The 13,141-nt window shown below is 37.3% G+C and overlaps 1 protein-coding gene across 6 annotated transcripts in view; it reads left to right on the top strand.

The window, feature by feature from the left end:
* LOC126830095 (BTB/POZ domain-containing protein 17) overlaps positions 1–6,630 on the top strand; it is a 33,145-nt gene extending 26,515 nt beyond the window's left edge. For all 6 annotated transcript variants that reach the window (XM_050560372.2, XM_050560371.2, XM_050560373.2 and 3 more), the window contains one exon: positions 2,502–6,630. In XM_050560372.2, the coding sequence (XP_050416329.2) occupies positions 2,502–3,782 (1,281 nt within the window). In that variant the 3' untranslated portion in view covers positions 3,783–6,630. The remainder of the gene's footprint in view (positions 1–2,501) is intronic.
* The last annotated feature ends 6,511 nt before the right edge of the window (positions 6,631–13,141 follow it).

Genomic DNA, 13,141 nt, shown 5'->3' with positions numbered 1-13,141 from the left:
ACCAACCCATCTTCCTATTATTATTAGGCTAGAAATGAAAGAAATGGGGTTTAATGTCATACTTTTCTGCACCATTTTTATGGTGGAAGAAGTTGTTTGTAGGGCATGTATATCACTTTGGCCAAGGAAGATATAAAGCCCTCCAAAAATACCCATGTTTATTGGGTTTTTTTTAACTCAATGCGTTGTTCCCTAACATCCCTATCAATAGATCTTGGTGTGGTTTTCCAACACAGAAATTGTGATATTTACAAACGCAAAGAATAAAATAAAAACAATAAACACAGGTGGTTTTTTTTTAGGTTTATTTTGGCCTAACCTATCACTGAACTCTAACAGGTAAAAGTTCAGGTATTGATACCTGTTAATCCTGTTATAGCTGTATTTTCTGTTTTTAATACCAGTACGCAGAAAGATTACCCAGAGAAGTCTTTTTATAGATTTTTTTTAGTTGGGTTTTTCGATCAGTTTACTTTGTTTTTAGTCCACTTAAAGATACATTATGGAAGATTCGATAACGAGTTGGCAGTTCTCACTATAATAGTTAAAAAATAGATAATGTACAGGCAATTTGCTAAAAATTTCATTCAAGTTGATCCACTATGAGCGAGAACTAAGCGATTGAAATTTCCGCCTAGCCTCGATCATCATTACTAAAGTCAGTACGATAAACAGCATAGTCTTGATTATCCATTTAATCGTTAAATCGTGAAGGAAAATTATGCAGTAAATCGGCTCATAATCCACTAAAGATCGCAGGCTAGCGATACCATCTAGAGTTGATTATGGTCTGGATAGGTTAATTAATATCTAATTAATAATTTAGTCTAATTTAGATAAAATTTCAGACCTAATGAAAGACCTGCAATAGACAGATTTAGCTCTTGCATAATGTATGTTTAATATACATGGTATGGTCTAGCCTGGACATACATGTAAGGCACCGGTCACAGAAATAGTCAAACACAAATCATCACGCAATGTATATATACATGGGAGGACATACATGTAAGGCACGTCCTGTCACAGACTTTGTCAGACACAAATTATCACACAATGTATATATCATTATGAAAAGGCAGTGTGATAATTTGTACCTTCTGTCCAGGCTTGGGTATGGTAAATGACTTTTACTGTTTTGACCAGGTCCCTTTGTGTAGATTGTTGGTGTCAACCTGGTATAAACCATAAGACCTGTTATCTATGCAAATCCTGGGTTCAATTCCATGTAGTTTGGACGTACATGGTCGTCACCCAATCTGTCAGTCAACAATTGGCAGGTGAACACAGTAGGACCTGAAGTTTTTGAGAGATTTGGTGTGAAGCTGTGTGGTCATGAGGAACCCCATCGTTGCTCAACATTCTATGACTCTGCGTTCTTATCCCATTTTTAAAGACTTTGTGAACGAGATAGAGGCTATGGTTTTTAGCGGATCTTTTTTAAAATTTGGGGATTTTGATGAAGCTTGAAGTGCATGTTTATAACACAGAGAGCTTGGTTCCTGTCCATGTTTGCGCATATCGGATTGTAACTTCCTGACTTATGGCCTCTTTTTTGTATGAAAAATCAAATTTTTAGCATGTGCTCCCTCACCGTTACACCGTAATGTCGGCTGAGTTCAAATTTCATGAACATCCGACCAAAACTGCCCAACAAAATGACCGTCCCTCGTAGGCAAATAGTATAAAAAATGGTATATCAAGGTTGTGAACCCTCTAGAGTACATGATTTTGATCCGATTTTGATGAAACCGCCAGTTTATAACCCAAAGATCTTGGTTCCTTTGAATATTCGCACATATTGGATCGTAACTTCCTGGATTATGGGCCCTGATTGTACGAAAAATCACGTTTTAGGTTGTGGGCCCCCTAGAAGTCACAATTTTTTAACCAATTTTAAAAAATGTTTAAATGTAACACTGTTACATCCTAATGACAGTTGAGATCTAATTTCGTGAAAATCGGACCGAAACTGCCTGACAATGGCCGCTCCTTGTACGCAATGAGTGTAAAAGTATGTAATACCAAGGTTGTGAACTCTCTAGAAGTCACAATTTTTATCTGATTTTGATGAAACTGAAAAGATATCGTTATATCCCAAGTATATCTCAGCCCCTTTCAATATTTGCACATTGCAGACCATAAGTTTCTGGATTATGGCCCCTGATTGTACGAAAAATCTCTCTTTTTTTTTTAGCTTTTTTTTTTTAGCTCTATGCATCTCTTGCAAAATGTGGGCGTATCTTGCCTGGCAATTGCTTTTTTTATAGCTTGTGAACATGATAAAGATTTCTTGAAGGCACCAACATCCAAATATTTTCATACTTTACATGTTTATGTGGCTATCAGTTATGTCCATTTTCATAACCTGAGGACATGACGGTGCACATTAAATGACACAGTGGTATGAATGGGCCTAGTTAATTCATTTCCACTTTTCATGATATGTAACACATAATCTTGTTGTTTTGATTAAAAAAAAACATTTTGTGTTATTTCAGAGAATGGAAGTACAAGAGGTTGTTCCCCAGCCTGCACCAGCTTCGACTACAGACATGGAAGGTGACAATGTTCTGCGCGATGAGGGTAATTTTATCCAAAATGTGTCCCAGTTTTACAATCAGGAAGCCCTGAGTGATATTCTCCTGGTAGTAGGAGAACAGAAATATTACGGACATAAATTTGTCCTGGCGAAATCAAGTGAAGTTTTTCGTACAATGCTATATGATCAGAGATACATTCAGGCGGGCCTGCCAGAAGTCGAACTTAGTGAAAGTTTAGAGTGTCAGCAGTATTTTGACCGATTTTTGAGGTTTCTTTACACGGCAGAAATCAACATTAACATAGATTCGGCTGTGGGCATACTGTGTCTGGCGGATAAATACAATGTTTCCTCCCTAAAATCACTGTGTACTAAATATATGGTGATAAATACACGTTCGCCGAAAGTAAAAAATGCCCTTCAGTGGTATTCATGGGCAAAAGCTTTGAATCTTGAAGATTTGATTGACCAGTGTTCTAAAACTATTGCCTGGAATACGGACCTTATACTGGGGATGCCCGAATGGTTTGATATGGAGTTTGATTTTGTAAGTGATTTGTTGTGCAATTCGCAACTGGTCGTCCAAGAAGAATACTCGTTGTTTAAAGCTCTGATGTCGTGGTTACTGCATGACCAGCGTCAAGAGCAGCTCGTCGAAAACAGCAAACGACTACTTCCGATGATTCGGTATTCACAAATGCTAGTCAAACAGTTATATGATATAGAAACGACTGCCAGAGAGGAAGAGTACGCTCTATGTCGAGAGGTCCTTTTAGACTTGGTTAGCAAGGCTTACAGGTTTCGATCTTTGTGTCCCAGCCAATCGGACTTAGAGGTTTCCTTCAATGATACATGTTATCTTCCTCGAAACTATATAACTCTGACTGTGGATACAGTTCGCATGCAGAACACCCTAAGGTTTGGGATTCAGGTTGACGTGAAAACATACGTGGGACCTGTTCCTTCCGAAAAACGTGAAGGAGAATGGAAGATTACGTATCGTAAAAATCAAGAATTATGGACACTGCAAATATATTGTCACGAATCGGCCATGATTAACGGGGAGGCCCAGATACAAGCCAGCGTAGTAATCTACAACGAACAGGACCATGTGATCCACGTTGACGCGGCTCCATCACACGTTTGTACTCGTGCTAATAATCTTTCCATGAATTTTCAGGTTCCTAAACCCGAGGAAGCCAAGACAATGGCTGTACTCATTAAACCAATACCAAAATAAATCGATTCTCAAACAAAATAAAACTTTCCTGGCTATATTTTTGTATAAAAATAAAAAAAAACCAATTTCTAATATTTTTTTGTTAAACTTTTAAATAATTCAGATGATCAAATTACATTGGTTGGTTTTATCCATTTTGTAGATGATCTGCCTACATGACAGGTTACAGATCTAAGAATTACTGAGGCAGGGTTGTCCTAATGCATGGGCACACAGGGCAATTTCTCCATGGGACCTCATGCACATAGGGGCTAAATGCTAATGTACAGCAGGTTTTTTAATGTTACAATACATAAATATATGTTGATTTTATAGATAATTTACATTTTTATTTCTGTGAGTGGTTATTTAATTAGGTGCCCCAGTGCTCAGCTGTGTCAGGGGACCTATAGATAGTGCTGTTAAAGATGACCTTGTATAGAGACATTGCAAGAATTACTGACAGAAATATATTGAGTGACAGAATAAAGTTATGTCAGTCCCAATCACATGATGTAATCAAACACAAAGCAAATGTTTTAGTGTGCAGATAATCATTCCTAGATGATTGATTGATTGATCATAACCCTTCAAACAATTTAGTGAATTCAATTCTAAATCATAGACTCTTGAGAAATCTTAAGTTAAAGGCACCGTTGCATACAAGTTCCATTCCTAATTGAAATAGTTTCAACTATGCTTAACCCAGAGTGCAAATCTGTAATTGATGATATTCATGAAATGTGTTTCATGCCCTACGTTTCTGCCCGGCCATGTTAATGAACACAGGTGTACGCCATCATGCAATGTGCTATGAGATAAATTTTGCCCAGACAGCATGCTATGGCCCATTGTGATTTTGAATTCCAACAGTCATTGAAAACTCGATTGATTATAAGAATTTAGTATACCATTAAAACCAAAACCTTTCCCTGCGCATGCACACTTACTGTCTATTTATAGTCACTCTCAGAGTTAACACTAACAGCCAGGGTTTCTTTTTTGTGCACACTAACGTGTACAGGGAATTCGGTTTTTGTCCCATCCAAACGGACAGATGCTGTCCCTGGCCAAACCTTCTTTCTGCACCCCTGACAAGGCGAAACCATGCAGGTATAAATGTATCTGGGTCAACACTGGGATCGAACCTGTAACCTCCCAAGAGAACTTACATGTAGCAAGCAAGGGTCTTACACACTGATCCACCGTGACTCCCAATTTAGAAAGTATCATTTGTGCTGCTGTGATGTTTAACGTCCACTCAACACAAACTAGGTCATTTCGAGACTAACATGGTTCAATTTTTATATCAATAATTCGCCAGTGCGTAGAGGTCTTTAGCTGTGGGAAGAAACCGGAGGACCTGAGAAAATTCATGAGATGGAGAGGCGACACTACTCCTACAAGTGGGGAATTAAAACCACGCCTTCTTCTGATCCAATGTGCATGCGTGAACCATTCAGACACCTTGTACTTTTAGTTGAAACTATTTATATAATGAATGGGACTCCTTTTAATCTCTTTTAAGGCCTTTGATCATCAATGGAACAATTGTGCATCCCTTACTAACTACAATATTGTGTAACTTGAATCTTTTAAAGGAATATCAATCCATAAATGGTTTCACTCCTCTAAGTATTTACAAAGATTTGATGTATTGAAACTTTGGCAGCCTCTATAGAGGATATAAAATAATAAGTTTTGTTAATCCTGTTGAATCAAATTGAATCAAAGCCAGCAATTATCAACCGTTGATATTTTTATTTTGTTTTGTTAATTAAACATTATGCAAGAGATAAATCTGCAGATAAATCTGCCTATTGCAGTTCTTACTTGAACTGCCTATTGCAGGTCTTACTTTAGGCGTTAAATGTTATATAAACTACTAATAAGACATTAATTAACATGACAATCTAATATAATGCTGCTTTAATTTAATTTAATGTTCAATAATTTTAATTGGGTTAATTTTAATGTGGATTAAACTGTCATAAATTGGATATTGTCAGAAGAATACAAATAATGATCAGGATTCAGGAGTTTAAATTATTTCCAAGTCTTATATAAAAGTGCTATGTATAGTATTCGATAATATGGTTTTTATATTATTATTTTTTTTTTTTTTACACTCAGCGTGTTGTTTGGACCAGTGTGTTAAAGTTACTTTCCCCACAAAAGTATTTATCAGGTGGTTATTTCCAATAAAAGTATGGCAAATTTGGTGTACATGCCCAATCTTAATAGAAAAATATTGGATTCCCTGAAAAACACCCATGGTGAGCATACAGGATAAAATGTAAGAGTTTCCCTAACTGGTGGCTGACAAGTAGGGATGTCTGCTCGAGTGATGTCAAAGGTTGCACCTGAAGATTGTCTCATCTCACAGCATTAGTGAGCGCTTGGTGTATATGGTGATAAACATGAATGTACAACAGCTTCCGAGATAACCACGGAAAATGACATGGGCAATGGATAATCTGAGAATTTAATTGGCTTTGATATTTGTGATAAATGGAGGGCGATTTAACAACATCTTGTATATGCAATGAATTCTTCTCCGACTTCGCCCCATTGCTAGTCACCCAAGTCACTTGACACAAACATGACTTCTTTTAATAGATTTTTTATAGCAGTGGTATTCCCTGTTCAATACAATGTTTTGAGTAGGATTTGAAGCAAAATTTTGATATATTAATTAGTTTTGAATATGTTTTTAGTCTATATATATCATCAAATCACCCAGTTTGTACACGGGGAAGGTATCTTTAATGATTTTAGCTTTCTGGTTTAATATTTTAATTTGGTACATTTACTTGAAAAGCATGTTGTTCATATTGATGTTATTAATAAAGCTTATTTATTACATTAATTAATGTTAATTACATAAAGCATGTGTCATATTTATTTACCCTGAGATAGAGAGGCAAATGGGGTTTAACCTCCACTCGACATAAACTGCTAAATGCCTCTAAAAGATCATAAACTAGGTCATTTCAGGACTAACATGGTTCAATTTTATTTCAATAATTCACTGGCGTGTAGGAGTCTTTCAGTTGTGGGAAGAAACCAGAGGACACAGAGTAAACCCACGAGGATGGATAGGCAACCTACTCCTTGTCATGTAAAAGCAGGGAATCGTAACCACACCACTTGACTCAATGACAGACCTTATTCGGTCATCCAATCCCCTCTAAAACAGATGATACTTTGTTACCATTTGCTACCATAGACAATTCTACCAGTCTACATTGGTAGCTGTTGTCCCTTGGATCATGTATTTCCAACCTGCATATCAATTTCTTTGGTGTAAGTTGGTTTCGTTTCATGTCATTGTTGCAGGACAGCGGGTCTGACAAGGAGAGTGTCTAGTCGTTAGGATGGACCGGAAAACTGAGGTCCCATGTATACACGCACGTAAATTTGGAACTTCATATAAGAGTAGGCCGTAGCACAGTCGGAACGAAAAGTAGGACATTGTATAAACCCTATTTCATTTTGGTGGGTTGTCTATTTCACTTTGTCCGTCTTTGTTCAAAAACTCGTGGGGGGTTGGGTGGCTAAATGGTTAGCACGCACGCTGTATCATACGGTCTGTCATTGAGTCAACTGGCAGGGTTTCGATTCCCGGGTTGTACGTGACGAGGAGTAGGGTCGCCTGTCCAACCTCATGGGTTTCCTCCGGGTCCTCCGGTTTTCTCCCACAGCTAAAGACCCCTATGCGCAAGCGAATTATGGAAATAAAATTGAACCATATGTTAGTCCCGAAATGACCTAGTTTGTGTCGAGTGGACGTTAAACCCCATTTCTCTTTCTCAAAAACTCGTGGATCAGTACAAAAGTTTTTGTTGAGTTGGTTCTAATTCTTAATGTTCTAAAACTCCATCCTCTGAATCCCTTCTAGCTTCCAGCAATACACTGTTCACACTAATTCGACAAACCCCAAATTGTTGTCTGAACTATTTTAACTGGATTTAAACGTTCGAAACAAGACAAAACTTATTAATTCCTTTAGAAACCATCTCTGACGGACAAAAAGAGAATCTTCTACCAGTCTTTTTTGATATCAAAAAAGACGAGTAGGAGATTTTATTTATCACCCAATCCCTTCTTACATGCACAAATAGATAAATATAATTTTTTGCTGTAGATTTCACTTTTACTGAACATTACGGCGTAGTGATACATCATTTTTTGACAGTAATTCAACCATTGCAAAGTCCTTTATATTGACCCAGTGTTACCATCAAGGTCAATTGAATAATAATAGTTCCTTTTTAATAAAAAAAAGTTACTTTTAATAAGAAATGAACTGTTCTTTAAAAAAAAAAGTAGTTCCTTTTCAACTGACCAATCAAATTCATGTAAAACGATATCTCCTAAGGAGATATCGCAGTCGATTATGAAATATATCACACAAGCGATCTACTGTAATAATAGAATGTAATATTGGGTGATAAAGGCCGTTCTATTCCCCCCGTTTCTATTTACAACCACCGCTGTTATAAAGGTTATTATCGAATCTACATATACCTGCTATCTCACCGTAATTCGGACAGCACGGGCAGCAGACTTCGTCCACCAGAGACCGTCCAGAAAGTAACTACATGTACAGACTTGGGCTATATGACCATAGATCACTCAAGATTTCCCCATTGACTCCAATGTTAATTCTCGTATCTTAGACCGGCTCTAACTTTTTCCCAAATTTTCGTTGGGTAGAACGCTTTCTACCACAGATGGAGCAACATGTGGCAACCACTTGCCCAAAAGCACGTATGAGGTTCTTCATGAAAAACTTGAGATACACAAGCTGGAAGTAGAGACAAGTAAACATGCACTTTCAGCCCTACATTTCAACCTTACCAACCTCTCAACTCTTGTATCCTTCCGCATCAAAATTATGAATATTCACCAAAACCTGGCAGAGAATGTATTTTCAAACCCTTTTCTTCGATTCTACACCAAAAAGTCAACAAAAATCGCCATGCAAAAGGGGGAAAAGGGAGAGGAAGACTAAAAATAGGTTTGGCCCTTGTTTCGTGACGGCGTAGGAATATTTGGTGATCTGTGTCCATATAATTTTATTTAACACGTATATAAATGATTAAATGTCGTAAGCTCTATGCGAGGCATTGTGGTCGACTTTTCTCGTCTGCGTTTCTCGTTAGTCTGCGTTTTTTTTGGTTTTCTTGTCCCCCGCCATTCGAAGAAAGAAGGGGACTATTAAAATGGGTTCGTCCGGCTGTCTGTCACACTTTTTGGCACACAATGACTAATTGAGCTAGAATGTTCAAACTTTTTTTTGTAGGTGTTTATTAGGCCAATGCCTTGATGGAGTTCGAAAATGAGCATCTTAACTGCTTAGGGTAAGCAGAGATAAACAATTTGATTGGTTGATGCTTTTTGACACGATAACTTTAGTTCTAATTAAGCGAGAGTGATGAAATTTGGTGTATAGTTTTATTACACCAATACCTTGACTAATTTCGATAATGAGCATTTTCTACCAAGGGTAAGCAGAGCGATAAGCAGTTTGATTGGTCGAGACTTACACTTACTCTCATTCTAATTGAGCTAGAATGTTCACACTTGGCGTGGGTGTTCATTAGGTGAATGCCTTGGAGTTCGATGATAAACATCGTCTGCTTACGGTAAGCAGAGATAATCAATCTGATTGGTTGATGCTTTGGGTCACGATAAATTTAGTTTTAAAAAAATGAGAGTGATGAAACTCCGAGTATGGATTCACCATTACCTTGACGAAGTTTAACAATGAGAATTTTCTGCTAGGCTAAGGATCGATAAGCAATTTGATTGGTCAAGACTTTGGAACATAACAACTCTGCTTTAATGGAGGTATAATGTTTAAACTTGATGTTCATTAGGCGAATGTCTTGACTGAGTTCAATGATTAACGTTTCGAGCCTTTAGCTAAACATAGCTAAGCAATTTCATCGGTAGATGCTTTGGGACAAGATAACTTTGATTCTATTTCATAGAGTGATTAAACTTAATGTATAGTTGATAATCAGTTTAATTGCTTGATACTTTTGAAAAAAAATAATGTGCGATTAATTAAGTGTCATCTACATGTACTGCGTATTTTGGGATTTCGGCGGGGGACAGCCTCACTGTTGGCTTGGATTTTTTGGTCACGTGTCCCTTGGGCTTTACAATGGTACATTTTTATACGCCCAAATTGAAATGTGGACGTATATTGCCGTCGCCCCCGTCCGTCCATCGTCCACAAAGTTATCATCCAATTGTTTTAAAATTGATATATGTTGTTCACATTAGTGAGATGAAGAATCCTATTTAATTTCAATAATTTCCGTTTATTACGTCTAGAGTTATGGCCCCTGTTTCACTTTGTTGAACCTTGTGAACGCTCTAATGCCAAAAGTTAACATACGATCTTTGTGAAATTCATATGCAATATTTAAGTTAGTGAAACGAAGAAGCCTATTGAATTTTAACAATTTTTGTTTATTACGTCTAGAGTTATGGCCCTTGTTTCACTTTATTGAACCTTGTGAACGCTCTAACGCCAAAAGTTATCACCCGATCTTTGTGAAATTTATATGCATGATTTAAATTAGTGAAACGGAAAATCCTATTGAATTTCAGCAATTTACAATAATTACTTCTAGACTTATTTCCCTTGTTTCACTTTGTTAAACCTAGTTAATGCTCGATTGATGAAAGTTATCATCCGATATGTATGAAATTTATATGCATCATTTAAATTTGTGAGACAGGTCTATTGAATTTCGGTGTTCGATCCCTGCATTGGCCTAGAAAGTTCATCCAGATTTTCCGGCGTGGTTCCCCCTTGTCAGCGATACAGGACGGAGGGCCTGACAAGGACAGCTGTCTAGTCCTTCGGATGAAGACGAAACACCGAGGTCCTGTGTATACATTGGAATGCACGTAAAAAATCCCTTGGCAGTTGGAATTCGATATAAGAGTGGGCGATAGTGCCGCTGCGCGGGCAAAATTTCCCTCATAGCACACTGTATGGCGTATGCCCGTCTTCATTAGCCCAGTAGGACGTTAAACCCCATTTCATTTCAGCAATTTCCGTCAATAATTTCTAGAGTTATGACGATTGTGAACGTTTGAATGACAAAAGTGATCATGTGATCTGTATGAAATTTATATGCATTATTTAATTTAGTATAACGAAAAAGCCTGTCAAATTTCAACAATTTCTGTAGATTACTTCCAGAGTGAGACCCTTGTTTTAGTTTGTAGAACCTTGTAAACCCTCAAACGACAATTTATGATCTGATCTGTATGGAACCGTCTTGTAAAGGCCCTCCAATTACCTACAAAGGTAGGTTGACCCGTGCACTATACAGAAAGTTGGTCTAGACACGGCTAAATGTGCACGCTTCAGTTGCGTGTCTCGAACTGATTTCTGACCACCCCGCACTCTCTTCGAGTCGATAAATAGCCATGGCACGTGCAATTCTCTACAAATATATCAACTATTACAGCCGTAAAAAATCTATTGTTGACGATTTTGAATAGCAGTAAAATTTAGCTTCTTGGTTATTACAGCAGCTTTAGAAATTACGTTTGTTTTATTTTTTAAATTGCTTTCATTAACTGAAGCGTTAAGAGCGGCATCTTTTAATATCTCTGAAACACTCGGGTTAGACAGGAACATGATACTAGCAGTAGTTTCATTTTACTTTAACAAGTTTCTTAAAACAATTGTTGAGTTGTCTAATGTGCTTATTTCTAAATTCAATTTGTTCTAGCTTTCTGTTATGTTTCGTAAAAAAAGTAGTCTTAATTATCCCGACCTGTCAATCAGACGTAAAATGGTCGATAGACTGTTTAAGCGAGACTAATTTCAAAACGAGGGCACGTAACCTATCTTTTACTCAAAAGTGTCTGGATGTTATGGACGACACTTGGAACCAGTTTTCAGTCTATTATTTATAGATGATTAATGGTCATAGCTTATTAAGTACAACATGATCGTTTATTTAGTGACTATAATTGTGTGAAACTGATTTGAGGCTTGGCATATACATATAAATATTGTGGCGTAATTGTCGAGATATTTGGAGATATTTATTTATGGTGGGTCACCCTACTTTGACAAAGGAATAAATATGCGACAACCCTTGTCGACCGTCGGACGATTTAGCTGCTGTGGGCGTATGTTTTGTTGCCTGGCAACCTATCTTTCGATTTAACAGAAAAATGAAGTATTCACATAAGGATTTTTTGAAAAAATACAAGTTTATTTTTATCTTCAGCTTCCAGACAAGCTCAAGCGTCCGATGTGATCTTAAGAGTCGTGATCTGTGTAAGCTCTAAATTCCTGTCCCGACGGAAGTTGAGAATTTGTGATATCGATTTCATGCCAATTCAGTTGCCCGTGTTAAAGTAGCTAAGTCTAACTCAATATCATCCAAAATCTTCAACTTTGAAAACACGAATTATTTGTCAATTTAAATCAACATTGATGCTGTGATCTTACCGGAAAAAGATAGGCTTCTGATATCCAATATTTAAGACACGAATCGTGTACCATAATGCGTTTCAGCCCCAGTTCTAGCAAGAGACTAGACACATTGCACCAAATCAAACGACGTATGTAGACTGGAATAACCAGACGCTAGAAATTTGAATTCGATTGAAACTGCTGGCTTATTTCGTGGAACATAACTGATTTAAAATTAGAGTAAAAACGGAAACCATTGAATGTAAATCAGTTTATATACATTCATATTACAGTATTATATGCGTTGCGACCCACTTCTGTCAATTTCTAGGTCCCAAAGTTGCGCTTTGGTTTCAAATGTAAGTTACCCATTCGTACCGGTCTTGCAAAGATTCCCATACCGCAAGCTCCGAATATAAGCCGGTGAAATAACCGTGCCGCCTTTCGTATTGGGCACGGGAATTGGCTTTAATCTGGGTGCCAGGGCGATGCTATAATTTCTAGGCCTTTATTAAATTGTGCTTACATTGTTATATAATGGAAGGTAGCTATGCCAAGTCTAAACATTTATACGTTTACCTACTCTTATGTACCTCCCCTCTATTTTGACAAGAAAACTGCATTGCACTGGACTAATTTTTAACTGAAAATCGCATTTTGGCACCAAGAACATTCAGACCATGAGATATGGAGAGCCGATATAGGCCGCAAACCTGGTGCTATTTTGCGGTTCCTTACAAACGGGTAATTACTGGGGGTAATTCGGCGTGCCGCAACGTTGTATAATATAGGCTACATTTCCTCGACTTATTTACACCCCAAAGATCTGTATCTCAAATTTGTCATTTTGTGTGCATTTCTCAAATTCAATAGATGGATTCAACAGGAGATCTAGCACTGCATATATTTAAATACTTGA

This window comes from Patella vulgata, chromosome 8 (assembly GCF_932274485.2).
Source record: "Patella vulgata chromosome 8, xgPatVulg1.2, whole genome shotgun sequence".
Taxonomy (NCBI): domain Eukaryota; kingdom Metazoa; phylum Mollusca; class Gastropoda; family Patellidae; genus Patella; species Patella vulgata.
This window is presented reverse-complemented; position numbering and strand designations above follow the sequence as displayed.